General features: G+C 39.0%; 2 protein-coding genes across 3 annotated transcripts in view; one reads left to right on the plus strand and one right to left on the minus strand.

Moving 5' to 3' along the window:
• Positions 1-154: 154 nt before the first annotated feature.
• faim2b (Fas apoptotic inhibitory molecule 2b) lies at positions 155-14,536 on the plus strand. Its single transcript, XM_088337214.1, has 12 exons — positions 155-397; positions 2,862-2,910; positions 4,722-4,789; positions 6,609-6,673; positions 8,204-8,257; positions 8,333-8,383; positions 8,493-8,532; positions 8,620-8,657; positions 8,746-8,833; positions 11,733-11,828; positions 11,978-12,031; positions 14,168-14,536. The coding sequence occupies exons 1-12, from the start codon at positions 383-385 to the stop codon at positions 14,315-14,317; spliced, it is 768 nt and encodes a 255-aa protein (XP_088193340.1). The 5' UTR covers positions 155-382; the 3' UTR covers positions 14,318-14,536.
• Positions 14,537-17,274: 2,738 nt separating this feature from the next.
• The window catches only part of rbms2a (RNA binding motif, single stranded interacting protein 2a), a 53,550-nt gene continuing 44,758 nt past the window's right edge, over positions 17,275-26,066 (minus strand). For both annotated transcript variants that reach the window (XM_088338657.1, XM_088338656.1), the window contains exon 14: positions 17,275-26,042. The gene's annotated coding sequence lies outside the window, so the exon portion shown is untranslated. The remainder of the gene's footprint in view (positions 26,043-26,066) is intronic.

Genomic DNA, 26,066 nt, shown 5'->3' on the forward strand with positions numbered 1-26,066 from the left:
ATTATTTTATAATCTTTGAAGTAAGTGCCTTCAATGAACGAAGATTTGCTGCATCGAGATGATTCATCAAGTCCTCATTTCATTTTTTGGGACAGAACATTCTGGTTTCTTCTCAACGCCTGGAGACTACCTGCACTGTGCTGGAACAACCTCATTAGAGAGAGGAGAGAAGCGGCTCTGGATCAGGGTTAGTGAGAGATTAACCACGCGGAGGATGGACAGTAAAGCTGCTGCCTAATCCACGCTACAAATTCGGGGCGACAACAAGCAGCATACTCTGGATAACATGGTAGCCGTCAAGCTAGGAGCACAGAGCTGTGAGTCTTGAGATTTCCCGGGGATAACCTCATAATTTATTGAAAAATACTACAAAGGAAAAACAATGAAGAAGTCAAAGGTAAGTTTTGACGATGAACTTGGCATAACTGTTGACCTTTTCTCTAAGAGGATTGTTATCTAGATTGTTTGTTTTTTTATTCAGGCATAGCACGGGAAAAAAAACATCAATCATTAGTTACCAAAAGGAAACAATACACTATTTGAACAAAAAAACAGCGGGACAATAAAATAATAGGATACATAAACATGGGCCCAGGGGGAGTATGCTGAAGCCGAAGCTTTTAAGTGCTTACCCCTATTCTGATTTTTTTCTTGGCAGGAGAAAATTGTATTCAAAATCAAAAAAAGGAAAACACAACAGATATATACATTTCAAACTTAAATTAGTATTGCAAGTGACTCCAATAAAATGTAATACCCAAATAAACGCTAGATATACTAATCTTCTTTAGATAGATAGATAGATAGATAGATAGATAGATACTTTATTCATCCCCGAAGGGAAATTCACTTTTCCAGCAGCATCCCTAAGCTGAGAACAATCGAAAATAACTGAGAACAATCGAAAATAACACGGGAGCTGCTGGAGTGGCTGCCATTCGTGACGGCGCCGGAGAAACTTTAGTATAATTGCGTAAAATACACAGTGTGTGATTATTTTAAATTGATAGGAATTAGGGACATCTTTAAAGTTGACATCTAAATCGTTCCATAAATGAATACGTTTTTGTCAAGAACCGAAACAGGAGGAGGACCCAGATGCGTGACGTTTCTCACACAAGCTTTAATTTTACGAGAAATGGGGTAGTCATGGCGGGCAGCACGGCGGCGCAGTGGTTAGCGCTTGTGCGGCACAGTTCATGTCATGGGAACCTGTCGTGGGTTCAAATCCAGCTCCAGACTTCCTGTGCGGAGTTTGTATGTTCTCCCCGTGCCTGCGTGGGTTTCCTCCGGGCACTCCGGTTTCCTCCCACGTTCCAAAAACATGCATTTCAGGTGAATTGGCCGGTCCAAATTGTCCCTAGGTGTGAATGAGCGAATGAGTTGTCTGTCCCTGTGTGCCCTGCGATTGGCTGGTGTCCCCTGCCCACTGCCCGGAGATGGCTGGGATGGGCTCCAGCCCCCCCGCGACTCTAATGAGGATAAGCGGTACGGCTAATGAGATGAGATGAGATGGGGTAGTCATGCACGTTAACCCAAAAGCCAGTGATTCAGCGATAGTTGGGCGGAAGAAGTAAGGCAGCAGTCTGGCGTGGAACGTCAGGAAGCCAGAGGCCGACGAGATCAATACTAATCGCACGAGCAGATATCGGACAGATGGGGTCGATACCGGACAGGACAGAAAAGACAGGATTGATATCAGGCACTGGAGACTGGAGTCCGATAATAAGCAGGACGAGATGACGGAAACGATACCAGACACTGGAGATCGAAATTAAACCGGACAAACTAGACGGGAATGCTACCAGACACTGGAGATCGATATCAAACTGAACAAAATAGCCGGGAACAAAACTGGAGATCGATATTGAACAGAACAAAATAGCCGGGAACAAAATTGGGGATCTATATTTAAGAGGACCAAATAGCCGGTAACAAAACTGGAGATCGATATTAAACAGGACAAAAATAGACGGATAAAATACCGGACAGGAAACACAAGCAAGAAACCGGACAGAGTCAAAACCCACATCTTACGGGTGCAGAGGTTTGTTGACGGACTGAGAAAGGGTGAGTGAGAGCACAGAGGTTAAACATGAAGGAAGCCAATCAGTCAACAAGCCGCAGCTGGCGCCAAACGGGCAGGGCCAATTGGGCGCCATGGGCAACCATGACACCTTCTCAGGTGGCATAATGGCTTTTCAATGTTGCGCAAGAATATTCGAACTTTAAGTGATTGCGAAAGTTTGTTTGGGAAATATTTTGATCTATTTTAATATAACCCATCAAGCATATCAAACAGGCTTACCTCATATACTTTTGTTTTCCTCTGGACCAAAATAGCAATGTGTCTTTACACTTGATATGTTTAATCCGTTACACTTGGATTGTAAAGTCATCCTTTGTTGAAACACATTTATAAAGCAAGGGCCACCAACCTTTTTGAAACCGAGAGCTACTTTTTTGTTACCCATTCGCGCTACCAGTTTGGTGTGCCTTTTGAAAATGGCGACTTATTACTATGTTATTACTATTCTATTATTGTGTTATTACCAGGTTGTAATCATCAGTAGTGTTAAAACACATCTGCTTTATAGAAAAACTCCTGACTCATTTACATTATAAATATAGGCTAAATTTTAAAAGTGTTCTGGATGAATTGATCAAGTATTTAATGACACTGATCATGTTAATGATTCCTCACGCTAGTGAGAAAACCGTTTTCCGAGAAAATCACAACGACCACTGACTGGTAAAATATTTTCAGAACGTTGGTGACCCCTGGTATTAAGGAATAGTGGATTGAGGTCTTCATAGACATGATCACTTGTGATAATAGGTTTACACGTTTTTTTTTTCAGGACCTCAACACTGATCATGAACCCCCATCCTATCAGGAAGCCACTGCAGGTAAAATGCTCAAAAACTGATTTATACGAGCACAGAATAGTTTTACGTTGTTACAAATTTATGAAATTATCAACAAGCGCGGAACAAATAAAAGAAGAGGAGGAGGACCCAGATGCGTAACGTTTCTTAAACAAGCTTTATTTTACGGGAAATGGGGCAGTCATGCACGTTAACACAAATGCTAGTGATTTGGCGATCGCTGGGCGGAAGAAAAAAGGCAGAAGAAGTCCGGCGTAGAGCAACAGGAAGGCAGAGGCCAGCAAGATCGATACCAGTTACACGAGCTGGAGTACGATATCACACAGGCCGAAATAGACAGGGATGATGCCCGATACTGGAGATTTTAGCAAGGTAACAGACAGGGCGAGACAGACGGGATCGATACTAGACACTGGAGACTGGAGTCCGATAACAAGCAGCACGAGATAGACGGGAACGATACCGGACACAAGCAGGAAACCGGACAGAGTCAAAACACAAGTCTTGCGGGTGCAGAGGTCCGTTGACGGACTGACAAAGGGTGAGAGCACTGAGCTTAAATAGGAGGGAAGCCAATCAGTCAACGAGCCGCAGCCGGCGCCAAACGGGCGGGGCCAATTGGGCGCCATGGGCAACCTTGACACAATGTGGAACTCCAAGTCCTGCAAACGAGAGATAAATACTGTATGTGGTAAAAAGAGCACAGAAAAAAGTAAAAAACAGAAACAATATTGAAAATTGATAAAACAAAATAAATATTTGCTAACAAACTGACAACATCCTACCTGGAAAAATTACAGTTTGTGTGTTTTAGGGGGTCAATTTTAATTACTTGAATTTTTACAGTTTTCACCTTAAAGCATCGATAATCTCGCTTCATACAAGTTCTTATTTTCTTAGTTCATTTTTACTGTTTGACCATTTATTTATTTTATGTATTTTTTCTAAAAACTTAAATTTAACTTGTGTGGAGCTGCAGAGTAGAAAGAAAGAACTGTAGCATAATGAGTGGGAAATAAGAACAACACAAAAAGAAACATTTTTTAAGACAGTTTTTAAGAAAAAAAATCTTTTCGCTTATTCCTCTTCATTAAAGTCTTTATGACTTGTTTATCTTGGAGTGCCACATGTCTGATCTTGTAATCAATTTCCACTACTTTGTTATCGATGACGGGCGGCACGGCAGCTGAGTGGTTATTGCGTCTGCGCCACAGTTCTGAGGTCGTGGGTTCAAATCAGACTACCAACCTTCCTGTGCAGAGTTTGCATGTTCTCCCCGTGCTTGTGTCGGTTTCGTCCGGGCACTCCAGGTTTCCTCCCGCATTCCAAACATGCATGTCAGGGTAATTGGTCAAAATTGTCTCTAAGGAGAAATGAGCGAGTGAGTTGTCTGTCTGCGTGTTCCTTGCGACTGTTTGGCAACCAGTTTAGGGTGTCCCCTGCCCGCTGCCCGAAGACAGCTGGGATGGGCTCCGGCAGCCCCGCGACCCTACTACAGATAAGCGGTGCAGATAATGGATGGATGGATGTTATCAATGACAATAAAGACAATTGTAACTCTAAAACATAAAAATAATACTTTAAATGATCTTAATTCTCTTCCTACAGAGAAATTTCTTTATTGAAAAGTTTATATTTAAAAGGTATCCATTGTTTAACTTGTGTGCTTCATTAGTTAAGACACATTATTTACAATGTTTTCATCCATGACAGGGGGCAACAATTTTGCCACTGTCACCAGAAAATGACAAAGCTGGTCAGGATTCATGCCGATTTTACAACACATTGTTGCAAGTTTGTTCAAATATTTTCTTTTTGGTTTGTTCACAAAGGATATGAAGAGATGCAGGCCCAGTTTTCGTGGGATGACCAGACCATCAGGCGGACCTTTATCAGAAAGGTAAACTGTTTTTTTCCCCTCTGAAATGTTTTATGGGTGCCCTAGACATAGAAATTTGATTCATAACGAGTTAGAGATCCAAATCCACCTGTTTTGCAAACAATCACTTTAAGCGAACATTTTGAGAATGCTGTAGAGCAGGGGTCTCAAGCTCAATTGACCTGGGGGCTGCTGGAGGCAGAGCCTGGGAGAGGCAGGGCTTCATCAGCGTTTCCACAAAAAAAGTGCTGATAAAACTTTCACATGTTACCTTTATCTTACCTTTACCTTCAAATGTCTATATAAATAGTTATTTAACCTTAAACAAGCGCAGTACCAGGGTTGGGTAGGGTTACTTTAACTGGATTACTTTCAATTACTTTTGGATTACTCCAATACCAAATATGCTAATAAAAGACAAAAGAAACGAAATATGAATACAATTATGACTCACAACACGTGGTAAGCTTTCTCTCCTGGCTTTGATCTCCAGCAAAACTAACTTAAAATGCGACAGAAACAAAATGAAAATAAATCCAAACAGCTTGCCAACATCATTTTTGCCATTCCATGTATTCCGTTACTCCCCAAGCCTGCACAAAATTTAGTCATTTTATTCATATTTAGTTTCTTTTGTCTTTTATTAGCATATTTGGTATTGGAGTAATCCAAACGTAATTGAAAGTAATCCAGTTAAAGTAACCCTACCCGATCCTGATTAATAGTTATTTAACCTTAAACAAGCGCAGTCCAAACATATTTTGTAAATTTATAATAATGCTGTTTAAAGAGGAAGTCAAGACAAAGATTGTTCTACATAATTACTAAATGAGACGAACTACTTCAAAAAAGGGAGTTAAATTAATATTGAATTTGTGCACTGAAAATATAATCTTCTTTTGGCAGATAGTTGAGCTAAATGTTATTTTTCTTTTAGGGACTAGATTTTATTTTTCAAATACTATGTACTGTATATATTGTAACTTGACGTTTTGTGGTATGGATTTGTAAGCATTGCTAATTTGGCTATTTTAAATATTTGTCGTTTTTTGATGATAGATTGAAAATTTAATTATTATGATTCAGTTTCAAATATGCCCTGTGACTGGCTGGCAACCAGTTCAGGGTGTCCCCTGCCCACTGCCTGAAGATAGCTGGGATGGGCTCCAGCACCTCTGCGACCCTACTGAGAATAAGCGATGCAGATAATGGACGGATGGACAGTTTCAAATGTCTGTATTAAAAGTTATTTAACCTTAAACGTCTTGAACATGAATATAACATTAAACCTGAACTGTTCTGAGCAAGGCTTCGCTTACCTACTTCTTGCTTCTGAAGACCTTCTTCAGCGCTTCTTCTCACATACCTGAGCCACATTTGGCTTGAGGGAAGAAGCATTGGAGACCACCAGTAGGGCTTGAATCTGCTCATCAGTAAGTCTGGACCTGTACTTGGACTTATTAAAGTTCAAGTTGGAGAAGAGCTTCTCACAAAAGTTTGTGCTCCTAAAAAGGCTCAAGGTCCGCTTGATCAAGAAAGTTCAAATGCATATCATACTTGCACGGGCTAGATTAACATGAAGCATTCATATAAATGCAATTTTCCTGCGGGCCGCAAGTTTGAAACCCCTGCTGTAGACCGAAGCAAGCATTCTCAAAATGGCCGCCTCCAGAGTTTGAACAAGACTGATAGATTTTGCTTTTGAAATCATTTCATAAAAACACAAAACTCAGAGTTTGAAGTAGTCAGGGACAAAACAATATAATAATATATAATATTGACCCATGGCAGGACAGGTGTTTTTTTATTTATTTATTTGTTTATTTATTTATTTTTACAGGTTTACGCTATTCTCATGGTTCAGCTTTTGGTGACCATGGCAATCGTTTGTCTTTTCACATTCTGGTAAGGTTTTTTTTATTAATTGGAACTATTTACTTATCACTTTATATTATGTATTGTAAATGAGGTGAACTGTGACGTCGTCAGCCCAACTTTTCTCTTCCCGAAAGGACCTTGTTTGTTATTTAGTGACTTCAATTTTGTTTATAAAGCTGGTTAAGCTCAAAGTCAAAGAGTGAATTCAGTGTTTAATCCTGAGTTAAAGCAAACTCTAACTAATTTTTGAGTCATAGCAGTTGGATAGCTTTAACTCAGAGATTAAAGCTCCAAAGATAAATCAGAGTTAAAACTTTTAAACTGGGTTGATGAGTGAAAGCAGCATTTCATTCTGTGTTAAAGCAGATAAGATATAGTAGTTGTAATTTGAAGAAGCTGCAAGTTGGCAATGGTCTTTTTGGGAAGACCGGAGAGCAGGGCGTAACAAGAATCCTAACAACCTCTGTGTTAACCTGAGGGAGAACCCTCGACTATGGCTATATTCTTTAGATGATAAAACCCCATCTTAATTATATTTTTTATAAGCGAAATAAAATTGAGCTTGGAGTAAAAAAAAAAAAGCCCAATTGAAGGTAAAAGGTCTTGTAGTTTTGGTAAAGCTTCTCTCTCTGACTTTCAGGACTGATGACTAAGACCTCTGTTTTGTCCTGGATTTTAAAAGGGTATTTATAGGTCTTGTTGGGGGGCGGCTGGTTGTCGTCTGCGTAACTGTGGAAATTGACTCAGTGTCTCTTGATGACATCCCCAAGGAGAAGCATATATATATTTGAAAAGTACAGGGCCTACAATTGAACCTTGGGGAACCCCACATTTAACTTTAACGGGTTCTGGAGGAACATGCATTCATACTTACTGTGAAATGTGGGTCTGCAATGTAGGAATAAAACCAGTTCAAAACAGTATAAGAAATGGATAAAAGGTTTCCTGTTATCAAAATGTGGTGATCTAAGGTATCAAAGGCAGCTCTGAGATCAAAAAGCACCAGAACTATAAAAAATGTTCAATTAAATTGTTCAAACCAAAAACCAAAAACTGCTGTTAAAAGTGTTGATAAAAATTGTTTAAACCTCATATTGTTAGATTAATATATATTGAAATTGTGAATGTACTGCTCAAACCTCATATTGTTAGAAAATGAAAAAATGAAATTGTGAATATGTTTAATTGCTGTTAGGTGAATATGTTTAATTGCTGTTAAAAGTGTCGATAAAAATTGTTCAAACCTCATATTGTTAGAATATGATATAATGAAATTGTAAATGTGTTTAATTGCTGTTAAAAGTGTCAATAATTTTTTTTCAAACCAAACCAAAATAATTTAAAATCTTTAAAAGGGCAATTTATGTACTGTGGTTGCTTCTAAAACCAGACTGATTTTTTTTCTGTGTTTTTTCTAAGAAAACACAGTTGAATAAACAACAATTTTACTAATTGTTTAAAATCTCATCTCATCTCATCAGCCGTACCGCTTATCCTCATTAGGGTCGCGGGATTGTTTAAAATGCTCAGGTCATAATTCCACGTCCTTCTATACAGTGCACCCGTCAGGTTCTACATTCAGACTCATCCGAGCTTGTACATGGCATCTTAGTAAGTTCTAACATTTTTTTAACTCAAATTGTTGTTGTGTTTCGTTTTAAACAATAATTTGATTTTTTCGGACAGTCTCATGTTCTTTGCCACTTACATCGCTCTATCCTGCTGCGGTGACTTGAGGTAACTCTATTTTTTAATAACCATTACGTAGAATAAAAAAATAATAATACCGGACATCTGCAAACGGTGTTCTAAACAGGCTACATATTTTTTTCTTGTTTCCCTACAGGAGGCAATTTCCCTGGAACATCATTTTGTTAGTTCTCTTTGTGAGTATTCTTTTTTATAGAAGCAGCATTATTATGGATGAGTGTACCTGGTGTGAACTACCGGGTATCTGTTTTTTGTTCCGACAGACTTTAAGCATGGCCTTCATGATGGGATTTGTGTCGAGGTGAGTTCATATTCAGGTCGCCTCTCGCCTCGCTAGAGGAATACGCGCTATATGTACAGAATATAATACCAATAATTGTGTTCCGCAGTTTCTACAACACTAAGTCGGTGGTGCTGTGCTTGGGAATCACCTCCCTCGTCTGCTTTTCAGTCACCGTCTTCAGTTTCCAAAGCAAGGTGAGAAAAAGTCAACTTGACTCTATGTTCTTCAACCAGTGTGCCAGGGTACAGTCGTGTAACATGAGACCTTGTCTAATATGCCGCAGGAAATTGCCCAATTTTATCTTTGCATAAAAAGCATGCCATTGTTCGGTGTCTCTGATTTCTTCCAGTGATCAGTCGAGTAACTGTAACATCCATCCGTGCCAGCAGGGGGCAGCAGATTATATAAATATACTAATCATCTGCTCATCAGGTGGTCTGGAAAAATGTATAAATAAGTTTTTGTTTGATAAAGCTGTTAAGATAGCACTGAAAAAGTACTCATATAAAAATATAAAGTAAAATCATTGCACACCATTTTGCTGATTTTCTCTTTTCTTACTAAACAAAACAAAAACGAATGAAAACAATTAGAATCTTGTAAAGAATGTTTGTTCCACCGCCAGATAGTTTTCGCCCATTTCAAAATAAAGTAAAACTCAAAATATAGTTTAAATGTATAGTAAAATCCCAAAATACAGCTTAAGTTGCATAAAAACACAAAAATAGTGCTGGGAATCAATTTATAAAAATTTCCGAATGACGGTTTGCAGCTTTTCATTCACAAAAAAAGTGCCTCGGCTCAAAAAAGATTAAAAAAAAAAAATGTCATCTTATAAATAAAACGTTTTTTAAAAAAAAAAAAAGCAAACTGGAGACACAATGAAAGAAATAGATTGTGAACTTAAACTTTTTATAAATGTATTCTGTAGGCATGTCGCCTTGAAATTTCTTTGATGAAAAAATTGGGCCTTGGATAACAAAGTATAAGAAAGACGACCATACTTCAGAGGAGCTCTATTTTTTCTTTTAAAGATAACAATGAACAAATCAAGTCAACATACGTTGAAGTATAAAATGATCTTGTTTTAATGCCAAATGAATCTGCATATACAATTTTTTATTTTTTTACTGACCCAAGCTAATCGATCAATTTGTTTGAAATCTGCCCAATGAGTCTGGTTATTAAAACACCTCCTAATTTTGACGAAAATAATCCCCAAAATGGTTCATGTTATACCACCCACCTTTAAAAAAATCATTTGGAAGTCATTGGATTTTAATATTAGAAATATTGATCATTCTGTGTGAAAATAAAGAAAAAGGGGTAGTATAAAAAAAGGTGTCCTCTCAAAGGGATACTGTATACTATTTAGTGCCCCCTGACTTAAATTATTGCAAAACAATTTTGATTTGAATAATAAGAAACAAATGTCAATGGTCTGCATTTATATAGGGCCTTTCAAGTCAATGAAGACCTCCGAAAGCGCTTTACAATGTGCTTCACACTTTTCCCTTTTACACACTAACTAACTGATAGCAGCGTCAGCCATGTAAGGCAACTACCTGCTATCGGGGGCATTAGGGATTCAGTGTCTTGCCCAAGGACACTTCGACATATAACACGGAGGAGCCGGGAATCGAACCGTTGACCTTTTGATCAAGACAAGTGCTCTACCTGCTGAGCTAATGCCGCCCTGCACGAAATAACTATTTGTCAGGACCAAACCGGAAACACGAACCTATTGCGTAACGTTTAACATTTTACTGAAAGAAAGAGGAAGGGCTGCGCGCACGATCCGGTGTTCGCTGGACGCGGGAAGCAAGTCGCTCTCAGACTTGGACTGTGATCCAAACACGGAAGTTAATCTTCCGTAGCGAGCAATGGTGGTGTCAGGGACAGAAAAGCAGGTCGGTAATCGGGACAGGGAGAGCAAAAACGTGTTAGGGGTCGGAAACGAGTCGTAAGCCAGGACGGGAGAGTGGACGTAGTCGGGATCAAAAATGGGTTGTAAATCGGGACGAGAGAGCAGACTTGGTCGGGATCAAAACAGGTCGTAGCCGGAGACAAACGGGATAAAAAACGTGACAGGCGGGAGTCAGGGTTGAAAAAGACTTGCCTTGTATAAACAGAGGTTTGCAGACGGACTGACAACAGGGGATTGACAGGACTGGGTTCAAACAGAGACAGGGGGCCAATTAGAACCCGCAGCGGTTGGTGCCAAATGAGCGGGCACAGATGAATCACATCTGTAATCATGACACTATTATGTAAATGTGCCTATTTTTGATTCTTTAAGAACTGGTTTTTTTTTGTAATATAAGAAAACGTTACTTAACACGAAATAATGATAGAGCATTTCGCTCATTTTACGTATTAGTTTCTTATTTTAGTCGAAACAATAGTTTACAAAGTAATTTAATAAAATATACTTCAAATAGCGAACTAATAACAGGTATTTATTTCTAACGTGTGCTGACCGCAGAACTCAATCAGCTTTTGAAAAAGATTACATTTTATTAGGTTATTGTAAATATAAAAAATGTGATTGTTCTAACTGCTAACAATTTTAAAAAAATCTAGTTTTTATTACTCGTTTGTGTTTTTGTAATTTAGGCACAGCACAAAAAACAACATCAATCATTAATGAACAAAAGGAAACAATAAACGATTTGCCTGTAAAAAGCTGTACAATAGAATACAATAAAATTCTTAAATTTAGGTCTCCAGTTCAGTTCATTATTTTGCTTACTGTTGTTTGTTGTTTTGACTGTTATACCCTATTTACATCATTGTCACAATTGGCCAATCACATTGCTGTTCTTTACTTTTTGTAACACAGGAGATTTAAAAAAAGAAAGGTCTCAGGTCGGAATTTTCACATCTTGAGGGTTTTTGTACAGTCCTCTACGTTCTCCATGCAAGCTCAGAATTCATTGATATCTCCTCTCCTTATTAGAGTCTACTTGACTATACACTTATCAGTATATTTTCTTTGGTTCCTCAGAAAAAAACCCAAAATATTTTACCAGGGTACTGTGTGCAAAATATGTATCGCTGTATGAATTATTGTTCTCATTTTCCTGTTTTCAGATCGACGTTACTTCATGTCAGGGCGTCCTGTTTTCCATGTGCATGGTCATGCTGTTGTGTTCCATCATGCTCTCCATCGTCGTCCCTTTCGGATACGTACGTAATTTATGAGACCTTTCCCTTTTAGAGAAATGTGACGCTAATCCCTGATTAGGATCGCGGATAATCTAGTCCAAGCCCTGCAACGCGTTTCCTAAATTAGACTCATGCTATCCTACTTTTGTAATATTGATCTCATTTCACAGGTTCCCTGGTTGCATGCCATTTATGCGGTTTTAGGAGCCCTCCTATTTACTTTGGTGAGAAATGTTTCTTATTTTAATTTGCAAAAACATGGAAGTACACATCCTATGACAGGGGTGGGCAAACCTTTTGAGTTGGTGGCTGCATTGGGTTAAAAGGTGGCAGTGAAAGAACATTGAATACATTTATTTGTCAGGGCCGAACGGAGGACCCAGACGCGTAACGTTTTCACACAAGCTTTATTTTACGGGAATGGGGCAGTCATGCGCGTGTACACAAACGCATTTGGTGATCGCTGGGCGGAAGAAGCGAGACAGAGAAGTCAGGCGCAGGAAAACTGGAAGCCAGAGGCAGACGAGATCGAAACCGTACAGGACAAACGGGATCGATACCAGATAGTGGATACACGAGCAAGATACCGGACGGGACAGACGGGATCAATACAGGATACTGGATACAACAGCAAGATACCAGATAGGACGGGACAAACAGGATCGATACCGGATACTGGATACCAAAGCAAGATACCTGACAGGACAGGACAGATACCGGATACCGGACAGGGCCGGACCGACGGAATCGATACCGGATACACGAGCAAGATACTGGACAGGACGGGACAGATGGGATCGATACCGGATACCGGACAGGACGGGATCAAAAACGGAGACTGGAGCAAGGTACTGGACAGGACGAGACAGACGGGGTCGATACCGGATACTGGAGACTGGAGCAAGATACCGGACAGGACGAGACGGACGTGGCGATACCGGATATTGGATATACGAGCAGGATCTTTCTTTGTTCCTCTTTGTCTCTTTCGCTCTGTGTTTTTTTACCTTCTCTTGCTCTCTCTTCCTTTTTTTTCTTTTCCCTCTCTCTCTCTCTCTCTTGCTTTCCCCCTTTCTCTTTCTACCCTTCTCTGTTTCTCTCCTCTTTTCTTGCCTTTTCTCTTTCTCGCTTTCAATTTCTTCTCTGATTTATTTCTTTCTCTTTCTTTCTTTCCCCCGTCTCTCACTATTTCTGTTTTATTTCTTACGTTCTCTTTTTCTCTTTCTCCCTTTTTCTATTTCCTTGTTTCACACTCTCTCTTTTTCTCTCCCTCTCTTTCTCTTATGTCTTTCTCCCTTTTTTTCTTTCTCCTAAATCGACTAGTCCGGCCCCTGAGAGAATTTTTGTTCTATCGTGTGGACCCCGAGTAAAAATGAGTTTGACAACCCTGAATTAGAGTGTAAACACAACTGGATCGAACATGAAAGTTGTAATGTAATTATTTGTATAGTCTTACAACCCGTACTGTGGTTCTAGAATTGTCCCAGTGCCTGAGCGCTGCTCTGTCCACTCCAAGCATCGGCCCGGTATTGCAGTACCTCCGGGAACGGTGCATTCGCAATGATCGCAGCAAGGCTTTAGGGCTAGGACCTTAGCTTGGCCTTTTGGCTGAGAGTAAGAGTCCCGGCTCCTTGGCTTTGTAGCGTATTATGAACTGACCGATAACGGATAATGGATAATGAATAACGAGGATAGAACAATAACCCTTAAAAACCCCAAAACTCCCACAACCCACTAACAACATTGTTGTAGTGATATTTAAAATGGGAAAACAGTATCGGTCCCGAGACAATAGTATCAATCCGATCCAAGTACTCGCTCAGTATGGATAGTTGATTTCATGATTGCTGATTTAGGGCACCAAGTGGAAGCCGTCAGACCGTCTGCAAACCTATGCTCCCAGCTAGGCAAGCTCATATCTTCCGACATTTTCCTGCCCTGTTTTCTCCTGCCTGATACCTGTTGCCGACCCGTTTCTGGATTCGATACCGTCCTTGCTGTCCCGTCCTGCTGCCTACGATTATCCTCGCTCGACACGGAAGTGCAACTTCCGTGTTACTGTCATCAGCAACCCGTGTCCGACGATCGTTGGATCGTGGAAGCAAGCCCTGCTCTCTCTCTTTATCAATAAAACTGAGTCAACGAACGCTACTGGGCCCTGTCTCCGTTTCTGGCCTGTGACACAAGGGCAATGTGGCCAAAGGGCTACTGCCATCATCTGGTGTACAAATTAATTTTATACTGTGGTCAACATAACTGGCGGGACAAATAGCATTCATTTTATGTCTCAGAGACCGTAACTGTCCCCCTTTGAAGTCCTAAACATGAGTTGTTTGAAATTGAACTTTCTGTTTTTGCAGTTCCTGGCATTCGACACTCAGATGCTGTTAGGAAACAAGCGCTTCAGCATCAGTCCTGAAGAATACGTGTTTGCCACGCTGAGCATCTACCTGGACATCATTTACCTTTTCAGCTTCCTCTTACAGATTTTTGGAGGCGGGCGCGACTGAAGCTCCGACTCCTTTTCGATGCTGAACTCTTCGGGCAAACAAGCGCTTGTCAAACAAAAAAAACATTTTTTGTACAACCTCACCTTTCTGAGTGTCTGCCTTGTGAAAATGTGTGCACTTTTGTGGTTAATGGCTTGGTAAGATTTGTGACATAATAGCCGACTCTGGTACTCCCTTTAGCAGGATGAAGAAATAAAATAATCTGTGAGTTGTTCTTTAGTTCATGAAGATTTCCTGTAATTTTCTGTGGTGTCTTTTGCACTAGGGCTGCAGCTAACGATTATTTTAATAACTGATGAATCGGCCGATTATCTCATTTCATCTCATTAGCTGCACCCCTTATCCTTAGTGGGGTCAGGGGGTGCTGGAGCCCATCCCAGCAATCATCAGGCAGTGGGCAGGGGACACCCTGAACTGGTTGCCAGCCAATCGCAGGGCACACAGGGACAGACAACTCGCTCGCTCATTCACACCTTGGGACAATCTGGACCGGCCAATCCACCTGAAATGCATGTCTTTGGAATGTGGGAGGAAACCGGAGTGCCCGGAGGAAACCCACGCAAACACAGGGAGAACATACAAACTCCGCACAGGAAGTCCGGTTGCTGGATTTGAACCCCCACAGGAGGTTCCCAAGACCTTAGAACTGTGCCGCACACGCGCTAACCACTGCGCCGCCGTGCTGCCTCGGCCGATTATTTTTTTCTTTAATTGATGAATCTAATTTTTAATTTCCTCCTTTTTATTCTACTATTGGAAACTTTGGACCGATCAAAAATAGAGCACAAAACAAAGAATGTTCTAATATACAAAACATTAAAAAGAAAATCCAATTGTTTGTTGAATAATTTAACAATAAACAAATTCATACAAATGTATACTATGCATTCTCAAATATTAAAGACCTTACCCATATTACACTGGGACTAAACATACGAAACAAAAACTCCGCAGGAGAAGTTTGTGAAGGTTGTTAGCTTAGCCATAGCAGAAGGCCGGACCTGCAGCACCGCTATTGCATTCTCTCCAACGCTGCCCACATCGCTTCTGGAACCCGATAATCCACTGAACATTATTTCTGACATTCGTCAGTGTCTGATTTAGGTGGTGAGTAAATGGCCGCTAAAAGCTAGTAGCCGCTTTCTTCACAATGTTTTGATTCGAAGATGTTGACTACGCATACCCCGGATTTTGGGTGTATGCTGTCAGTCAGCCTATCAGAGACACTTATGCCCGCCCATACGATCTGCCCTGTGCAGCATTTGCTGCGTGCTCTCTCTGACCACAATGAACGATACATTGATATCAATGACATTAAAGAACATCCATCTATCCATTATCTGCACTGCTTGTCCTCAGTAGGGTCACGGGGGTGCTGGAGCCCATCCTAGCTATCTTCGACCAGTGGGCAGGGGACACCCTGAACTGGTTGCCAGCCAGTCGCAGGGCACACAGAGACCGACAACTAACTTGCTCATTCACACCTAGGGACAATTTGGACCGGTCAATTAACCTAACATGCATGTTTTTGGAACGAGGGAGAAAACCGAAGTGCTCGGAGGAAACCCACGCAAGCACAGGGAGAACATGCTAACTCCACACAGGTAGGTCCAATCTCATGACCTCAGAACTGTGCCACACACGCGCTAACCACTGCGCCGCCGTGCTGCCCATTAAAGAACAATGCAATTCAAAATCTGCAAAGGAGTGAACAAGCAATTACCGACGTGCGAAGTAGCGAGGCATATTTGTACTTGCTGTCGGACGAAAATGTCAATCGGACTTCTCTGCGCGTAATATTGGGTATACAGCGGCCCCTCTACATAAGAGCTACTCCAGTTACGAGAATTTCAAGATATGAGATGTCTTTCGGGCAAAAATCTTGCCCGACATATGAGAGAAAGTCCAAGTAACGAGAATTCCCAGACACTACCACTAGAGGGCCAACTTTTCGAAACCGCTCACCGCCAGCATTACCTCATCCCAGTCAAGCATGTGCATTTCCAGCCATACATACCTGACCCTGCACTCTTCTATTTTTTATATTATTGTACTCTCTCGTGCTCCCTCACCACCTTGTATACACCTTGGTTAGCAACAGAAGAGGTATTACTTATTACTGTATATTTATGCAAAATTACTACTTGAACGTCTACTTAGTGATCAGGAAGATGTGTTTTATAGCTTTTTGGGGTTAACTTTGTTGTAACTGGCGGAGAGGATACAGATGCGGATACGCGTAGACAGTTTTAATGGAGGCAAGGGAATAACAAAAGGAGCTCCGCAGAGTGAGAAAATGGAATAACAAAAACACAGTCTGATAATGCAAGGCTGAATAAATGAAAAGTCTCACGAGGAGAAAAGGAGGCATAACAGGCAGAAACGTCAACAATCCGACTTTGGGGATCAGTCTGTGCTGTTTTTGTAAGTCGTAGTTTTATGAGTGCCGAGTAGCTCAATAAAGTAATTTCGTTGATATCGTATTTCTCTTATTAACATAGTTTAATGTACAATTTGAATGTTTAGGTGATTAGGAAGAGGGGGTTTATAGCTATTTAGGGTTAACTTTGTTGTATTTGGCTGAGAGAATCCAAACACGGACACACACGTCATGTCGACAGTTTTATCGTACGCAAGGGAAGTAACAAAAGGTGCTTCGCAGACAGAGGAATTGGAATAAAGACTAAAAAAATAAATAATCCAGGATGAATAGAAAGGCTTACCAGGGGCAGAGAATGTGTCAAGGTTTTTAGAAGAGCAGGCATTAGGCATTAATGGTCTAACGCTGGGGATCTGTCCATGCTGTCCTTATAAGTACAAAACAGGATGACTCTGGGAGGCTGATACATTTTAGACAGAAGCTTGTTTCGGAATTAAATCAAACTCAATCTGTTTTCCGTCGTCTTATTCCCTGCATGTTAAACATACCAATTGTATGGAAATCAGCCACACTAACGTTTATCACCAAAACAATGGTTTTTATTTAAAAAAGAAAAATTACAACATTTTCAAATTCATAGACAAAACCAAGACAAAAGGAAAATCTGTTCTTAGAATCAAATCTTTAGAAAAAAACATGACAACAAGTAACAACTTTTAAAAACTCTGGCACAGGAAGACAACAGTAGCCAAGTGGCTTTGCAAAAAAAAAAAAAAGAAATATCAAAAGCTCTTTGCTCTAACAAAACTGTACAAAAAGAGTTCTTGTATAAATAAGAAAACTGTTCGCAAGCAGGAGGCGAGAGGCGACCCACGCATTTTCTAAATCTGATTCGAAGGTTTTTTTTATTGTTTTCATATGTACAGTGCCTAGCCACATTATTTGGCCTTTGGTTAGCTTAAACCAACAATATAAGTGTTAATATGGCCAAGCCAACGTTCAGACATCAATTCTACAGAGCATTTGTGAAAGATCTGAAAACTGCTCTGCAAAAACGATCACCATCACAGCTTAAAAGTGGGGTGCGCGATTTGAAAACGTAAGGCTGCAATCACGTTAAGCCAGGAGATGGCTCCAGAGTAACAAATGATTTGCGTGCAAGTACATGGCATTTCTTTCCTCAGAGTACGATTTAATTGATGAATTTATTTTCAATGTAAATAGTTGCTAAAAGCAAGAAAACTCTATCTCCACAGTTTGTTTTGATTTGAAGATTTTGTCTACGTGTGCCCCCGGCTGATTGGTGAATTCCAATTGACTCTTCTTTTTTCATCTTTTTAGGGGTTTGTTCCGCCCCAAAAAGACCTAATAAATGTCATATAAAAGCAATGGAATATTTAGCACACGGGGTCTTCTCACATACGTTCGGCATTATTAACACATACTAAATAGAGAAAATATTTAATTTTTTAAGGACACCTCAAACCACGCACTCCACCTTTAATAAACTTGAGCTGTTTTGTAAGGAAGGATGGACAAATATTTCTGTTTCAAGATGCGCAAAACCTATAGAGACATAACCAAAAAGGCTTGAGGCTGTGATCGCAGCAGCTTGTACAAAACTTGTACAAAGTATTAACTCAGAGGGGGACAATAGTTTTGCAACTCCTACTTACAATTGTGTCTCATATTTAAATGATTTTTAGAAAGTATATTCATTTTTTTAGCTTGAAGTTTGAGGTCTGAAATGCAGCAATATGAAAAAAGTTCAGGGGGAGGGGTAAAACTTTGCTAGGCACTGTATGTATAACAATACTTCTAGAAATTAGGATTCTTTCGAGATTTAGAAAACGCAAACTGGTTCACTTCTTGCAACCTGTTGCAATATCCTGTTTTAGCAGCAAAATATTTTGAAGCTATGAAACAAGTCATCGATTCCTGTCAGGATGACTGCTATGAAATCGTTTTTAAGTACAAATAAGTGCATGGCGAGAAACTGAACAGAGTATGATGTACCACAATTCAGCTCTTCTCGACGCGGGTTCTTTTCCCGGCATCATAAAACCGTGACGTTAGGTTCGCTTCTAATTTGGTAGAAAATAAATAAACACTGCGTTGTAACAAAGTAGTCATTTCATAGTTCCAAAATCCTTTCCGTGTGTGTTGGATTGAATATTTCATTTTTATAGAAACATTTCCCATGACCTACTCCTTCATGGCGCCTTAGATGCAGACGGCTTGCTAGCCTCTTTGTGATCTAGATTGTTTATAAAACACGAAAAAAAAAATCACAAAAACACATTCACACAAAGGGAAAAAAATAACAGAAAAAGTGAAAAAAAAAAAACTATATACAAAATGTGCTCTCACTGCACATGGTGCTCCTCCTGGAAGCTTTCTAAGCCCACGAGTTTTTTCTAGGAGCGTGCACTGCAGCATTCTCCCCGATAAGCGGTAAATAAGCGTGGGACTTCCTGTTTACTTCCCAAATGGAAAGAAAACCACTTTGGATTCTGAGTGCATGAAAACGCCATTCGGTATCGAATGAAAGCATCTTGTTGAGAGCAACGTGAATGTGTGGTGGAATATGGAGGACGGACTGCTAGACGTAGAAAGAAAATTGTATAATAAATATCTACAATTATATGTGACAGGATAAATACATCTCATATAAATGACATAAATGGAATTTATTCATTTAATTATGAGTGATAATTTATTTTCAGGATTTATTTATTTAGTCATTTATTATTTCATTCAAATTTTGTTGCGTATACTGTGGTGTATTTTATTGTGTACTGTCATGTTCTTTGTTGAATTTTTGTACTTTGAAACAAAATACACTAGAAAATAAAAATCGAAATGTACGACAGAATTGCATGTCATATATCTAGTTATTACGTGATTTATCTAGGCTTTCAATTATTTATATGGCATATATTCATAGGTATTTATTCATTTTCCAATTTATTTCTACATATGGCAGGATCGGTCCTCAAAGGGTGACAGGAAAAACATCTTTGGTTGCACAAATAAACAACGTAGCACATAAAGAAAACAAACAAATAGGAAAAAAGAGCAAATCGTTGTGTGTTTTTGCATCCCCAACCCAAAAAATTAAATAAAAAATACCATCTTATGTCCAACTCGATGGATTTTCATGCTTTGTCCATATTTGTTAAACGACAATCCCTTGGATTTTTTTAGGCAGTTTATACACACAAACAGAAAAACATCACGGCTTCGCTAAAATTAGGAAGTGTTGATGACTTTTTTTATCACTTACTAAAATATTAATGCCTCTTTTCCATTAAACAGTCAGATTGACCCGTTTATTTTTTTGTGTCGTGCAGAAAAGGGATGGGCGCCACCAGGCTGTGCTATCCCAAGACACACCACAGGAAATGGTGCTCCTACGACCCTAGTGGTTAGGGGATCAATACACCCACCCACCGCAAAATAGAATGTATCCCGCATTGGCTGAAAACATTGCTCATTTTAGGTTCAGTTCTTTCTTATTGAAGTTTTTTCCCCCTTAAAATAAATATATATATATACACATATATGTATATTACATATATTTTACTTCCCTCGGGTCCCAAACACAATCTTGAAATCAACACAAATCCTCTTATCTTGGTTACCCGACCAGCATGGGTTATTTCAACAGCTTTTTCCAGTTTTACATGAACTATTTTGAGACAGTTTGCACCACAACCTAAGGAAAGACTTCTCGAGCGGTCCTCGTAATGAATAGTGGAAAAGAGGCATGCATACCTTCCCTGATGGCACTTGAGCTTCATCTTTTAAAAACCAAGAGGAATTTTAAAGCCAAAATGTTTACAGTTTGCAAAGAAAAGCTTATGTGGATACAATGGCTTGTAGCAAGGACAGAGGTCGAGCAACGACACTGATGCAGCGTCACTATGAATGTTTCGAGTCAGCATACAAAGTCAGGGTTTGGTTCAGCTGTTCACCAGCAAACGCTTCTATTTTTCTTTGTTTAGTTGGGGTTTTTTTGTGTTTGTTTGATGTTGTTTTTTTTTTTTACAAAAAGGCTCAACGGCACAACATCAGTACAAAAGAAACAGGATTCTTCTGAACCAAAACGAGAAAAAACAAAGTCCAGCAAGTAATCGGCACAAATAAACCTACAACCTAACGTGAAATTCGATTCCTTTACAGATAAAAGTCTCTAGTTCTAAAATCATCAAAAAATAAGGCAAGTTAGCTCCGAAAGGTTTTCAAGTGACAGTCAAAAAAGAAACAACTCTGTACAAAAAGCGTCAACAAAACAATGCAAAGACAGGTGACAACAGCAGCGTTGAGAAAAGACCTGCCTCGTTCGTAAGCGTTCCATCAGAATTCCCTCATATTACGCGTTGATTTATCAATGCAGTCATTTTACAGGTGCACGTCTTCCTCCCCGTGACCGATTAAATGACGAGTCGCTTAAAACCGCTTAAAACCACTTCTCAACGTGGCTGTGGGGAACTTTAAAGGGCGTCATGCTGATCTACAGCCCGCGGTAAATACAGATTACATTAAAACCCCCCAGATCGCTAGGAACAGTAAAGAATCCCTGGCCTTTGCCCCTTATGAAAGCAACCCTTTTCTTCAGAGTTTCACCTTATCATGGAATAGGACGTAATGAAATGAAGCAATAGTAATACTCGGACATTTTAGTTTTTGCAGTAGTTATTTCACTTTAACTTATTGCCTCGGCTAAGAAAGTTTTGGGAGACAATATTTGGGTATGCATTAGCATAGCAATAATGTATTTGTCTAAATACCATGGCCCTATAATATAACATCTAGCAAGTGTACAAACAATAGCCCAAAAATATGCTTAGTTGTTAGCAGGGTTGGGTAGGGTTACTTTAACTGAATTACTTTCAATTACTTTTGGATTACTCCAATACCAAATATGCTAATAAAAGACAAAAGAAACTAAATCTGAATAAAATTACTAAATTTTGTGCAGGTTTGGGGAGTAACGGAAGACATGGAACGGCAAAAATGATGTTGGCAAGCTGCTTGGATTTATTTTCATTTTGTTTCGGTCGCATTTTATGTTAGTTTTGCCGGAGATCAAAGAGATCAAAGCCAGGAGAGAAAGCTTACCATGTGTTGTGAGTCATCATTTTATTCATATTTAGTTTATTTTGTCTTTTATTAGCATATTTGGTATTGGAGTAATCCAAAAGTAATTGAAAGTAATCCAGTTAAAGTAACCCTACCCAACCCTGGTTGTTAGCCCCTTAACTCGGTTAGCATGTATTTCGCTAACGCAGGGGTCACCATGCTTTTGGAAGCAAGAGCTACCTTTTTGTTACGGATTAGCATGAAAGGCTAGTTACTTATGCATTTCTAAAACAAAAAACTAGCTTTTGACTCTGCTGTTAATGTTATCATTGAGTTGTAATAATTAGAATGAGAGTTAAAATAGGCTGAGTCAACTGCTAAAACATCCACCTTGTTTAATGCCACTGAGTGATTCACATAGATAAATGATAATGAAATGAAATGATCTGCATTTATATAGCGCTTTTCAAGTCAATGACTTCCCAAAGCGCTTTACAATGTGCTCCACATTTCCCAATTGCGGCCTTGCAGCCATGTAAGGCGCTAACCTGCTTATTGGGGGTATTAGGGGTTCAGTGTCTTACCCAAGGACACTTCGACATGTAACACGGACGAGCCGGGATTCGAACTGGGATCCCTCGATCCCAAGACGAGCGCTCTACCTCCTGAGCTACTGCCGCCCCATGATAAGAAATTTGACAATAATGGATGTGTTCAAAGAAACTCATCCTGTCAATTATTTCTCATGCCAGTTAGAAATCAAATTTCCTAGGAAAATCAAAGGACCCATCACTTGTGAGCTATTTTCAGCCGGTCCACCAGCCTATTGTGTAAGTAAGTATTCTTGTTCTAATCATAGCAAGATAATCTCCCGCTCCTTTTAGTTCATAAAGGTTAAAGTTAGGACTTTCAATTGAGCTATACTTATTCAGAACAATTTTCAAAGTATCTTCAACAGAAGTCATTTTTTATACATGTAGGTAGTAGTTTCACTATCATTTTTGTGAGCTGCCTAGCTTACAAAATGTGCCCAAAAGCCACTCTGTCGTTAGCCCTTAGCTCGGTTAACATGTACTCCCGCTAGTGGCAAATCCTAGCTATGTAAGTTGGGACTTTCAGCTGGGCTAAACTAAATTTATTCAACACAATTTGAAATGTATCTTTAATAGAGTTTGTTTTAATGCAAATGGATAGTAGTTTCCCATCCATTAGTCGTTTAGTTTTTTCAAAACAGAAAATGTTACTAGTTCCGAATCCACTCCAGTATTAGCTAGCAGTGCTGACGTTTTGTTGCTTTTAGTATACTGTATATTTCCTTTAGTAGTGTTTTCTTTTACCACACAATATGCTACAAGTGAGATAAAAATGTAAAAATTAAACACTGGAAGTACTTAATTCATAAACGAGTTCCGTTGCTCTGCTAGCTATGTAACCAGAGTTTTGGCACAAGTCGAATCTTTTGTGTGGAAATTAACTGAATTTACTTCTTATGGATGATAACAAGGGGTACTCCGAAAATTCAAGTTTTTCAAAAAACAAATGTAGCACATGAATTTAAGTCACAGACTTTTTTTGCGCTTAAAACATTAAAAAGGGTTAAACTGCCTTTAGGCATGGAAAATGGCGGAGCTTGGGTGAGATCTAAAAATACACAAACTTTAAATGTATTATTTTTTTAAATGATAAGAAAAAAGCCAATTTAATTGGTTTTCTGGAGGGAATGTCAGAGTGTGATTTGCGAATAAACCACTAGAGAGAATATGTCGCCTGTGCACGGTATGCTGCGTTTTGATATTTTCCAACAATTATCAGCTGCGATTGCAAACGGAAGACAGGATAAAAAGTATGTTAGTAAAGTGTTTATAAAAAATATTTTGAAAATTGTGAGGGGAACAGTTTGAATTGTAAAAGAAGTGTGTTTTCTTAATAAAAACAATAAACATATTTTGGTTTGGTGATCAATTTGTTTATGTTTTGTATGGCCTCAGGGCATTTATTTCGATTTTGTTAAGAACGGAATTAAGTTTCAAGTGAAACATAAATTCTGTTTATGTGTTTTTAGCGAACATCTGTGCCAACTACTGAAGGTTAAAAAAGAAAAAGAGTAGGTGACACGTTTTTAGTCGATTGTTCATGTGCTCAGCCTTGCAGTAGAATTGTGAAGTTAATAAAAGAAACATTCTATGAGAAAAAGGCAAGTGTAAAACATTATTTTTTTTGTTAAAAGTAACGCTGGTTGTACGAATGTCTTTTGTTTCATCATTTGTTGTAAATCTGATTATGTGTATTGAATTTTCGAATCTGTATGGTGAATTAAGTAATCCAGTGAAGAGCTGTGAGTGTAAAGGGAAAATGCGATATACTGATGAATAGAAAATAATTATCAACTCTTCTTCCTTCTACTGTACAAAAACAGACAAACTATCTTCCGGGACCAGGTTACTCATTGTGAGGTCTGTAACACTTCTTTTGGCAAAGGAGAAGAGGATGCTAGCTTGTAACGTAGAAGAATTGTTGTTTTGCGGATAAGTGTGCTTTAAAGGGACACTGTGTAATATTTATCGCAAGAAGTCACTGTATAGTGTAATGTTACCAAAAACAAGAGCCACAAAAAACCATGAAGATTAAAAATTACTGTAAGTGACCCAACTGTTCGATTTTTCTTCTCATTTTTATCTTCAGGCTATGTAAAATAAATGCATTTTTTGGGGCTATGAGTATTTAAAGAAATGCACATTTATATGATAGCTCATGTATTTTTTCTTACTACTTAAAACCTTCATTCATTCATCCATTATCTGCAGTTTATCCTCAGTAGGGTCACGGGGTGCTGGAGCCCATCCCAGCTATCTTCGGGCTGTGGGCAGGGGACACCCTGAACTGGTTGCCAGCCAGACACAGGGCACTAATTAAAACAATATTGTTTTTTTTTAGTGAGTGGTTTTTTGTTTTAACCACTAGGAGGCAGAAAATAATACACAGTGTCCCTTTAAACAGTTTGATAAATGTTTTAAGTTTGTCATATTTTGATGTAACTGAAGTTTTATGCAGATGCATTGGAAACAGATGATAAAACATAAAAAATATTAAAATATTTTTTTCTTAATTGACTAGAAAACAAGTTAAATATCTCTAAGTAGAGAAATTACAATTAAAAAACAACATTTCTACCGTTTGCATCACAATTTTACCTATGTATTTGGCAGCTCTGTGTCTCTCTCATGATCCATTTGACACAAAATCTAAGAAATTGCAGCACTTGGATTTTGACATTCGTAAATAATGAACTGTACTCGTCTCATTTGAGGACATTTTTCATTTGGTTACATCCTATTCCAATGGTGAATACTTGTAGCTTAAGGTTAGCAAAAAGGGTCAACAGTACAATGCGGCAAAAAATGTCAGCTTATACCTCAGTGGCTTCTCTGTAGTATTTGAAGATACTACCCAAAAAATAACGTCTTATTTTCTTTATTTTATTTTAAAATGGTCTAAAAAATCTGCAGAAAAAAAGAAAGAAGTCAAATATAAATAAAAATAATTGATTGTCTTTTGTTCACTCATTAAAAAAAGGATTTAAAACTCATAAATAAAATGCGTTTCTATCATTGGTGCATGACTAGAAATCTCTGCAGCAGTTGGAGGAAGAAGTAACTTTAAACGGTTTGCCTCCCACATTTGATATAACGGCATCCAGCAAAATTGTTTTCCATTTTCCACCTACAAAAACTGTTGCCTCTCTGCTGCAAGTTGAACGTCAAACAACAGACATCAGGAAATCAAAAGTTTGCATATTTTACAAAAAAATAAAAGACACATTGTGTTTGAACTCTTTTCCTTGAAACACTCTGAAACACCCAGAATGCAATTTTTCCTTTAAAAATAAGATTTTTTTATATTACGTGCATAAAAATAACTCGTTTTTTTTTCCTTTTTTTCCCGTCCTCACTAATTTTTGTCTCCCCCCAACATTTTATCGTGTTGTTTCGGTTATCAAAATAGATCTTCTGTGGAGAAGATTACCTCCTTTGGTAGTTCGACGAGTGATGATGAAAGGGTTGTCTTGTTTCTTTGAAATGGAGGAAAAAAGAAATAAACACACTCGCGCACACTCACACTTTCCTCACTCTCTTGCACACGTTCCTTTTGTCATCCGTGTTCAAGTCCAAATACTTGGTGACCGTATGGAGCAGAGTTCTCCTCTAGTAGAACCCTGATTGGTTGGATTCTTCACATGGCCTCAGCTCCACCTACATGGACCTGGAAAAAAACATAATACAGTAA

This window comes from Urocampus carinirostris, chromosome 6 (genome assembly GCF_059441175.1).
Source record: "Urocampus carinirostris isolate Australia breed hairy pipefish chromosome 6, RoL_Ucar_1.0, whole genome shotgun sequence".
NCBI lineage: Eukaryota > Metazoa > Chordata > Actinopteri > Syngnathiformes > Syngnathidae > Urocampus > Urocampus carinirostris.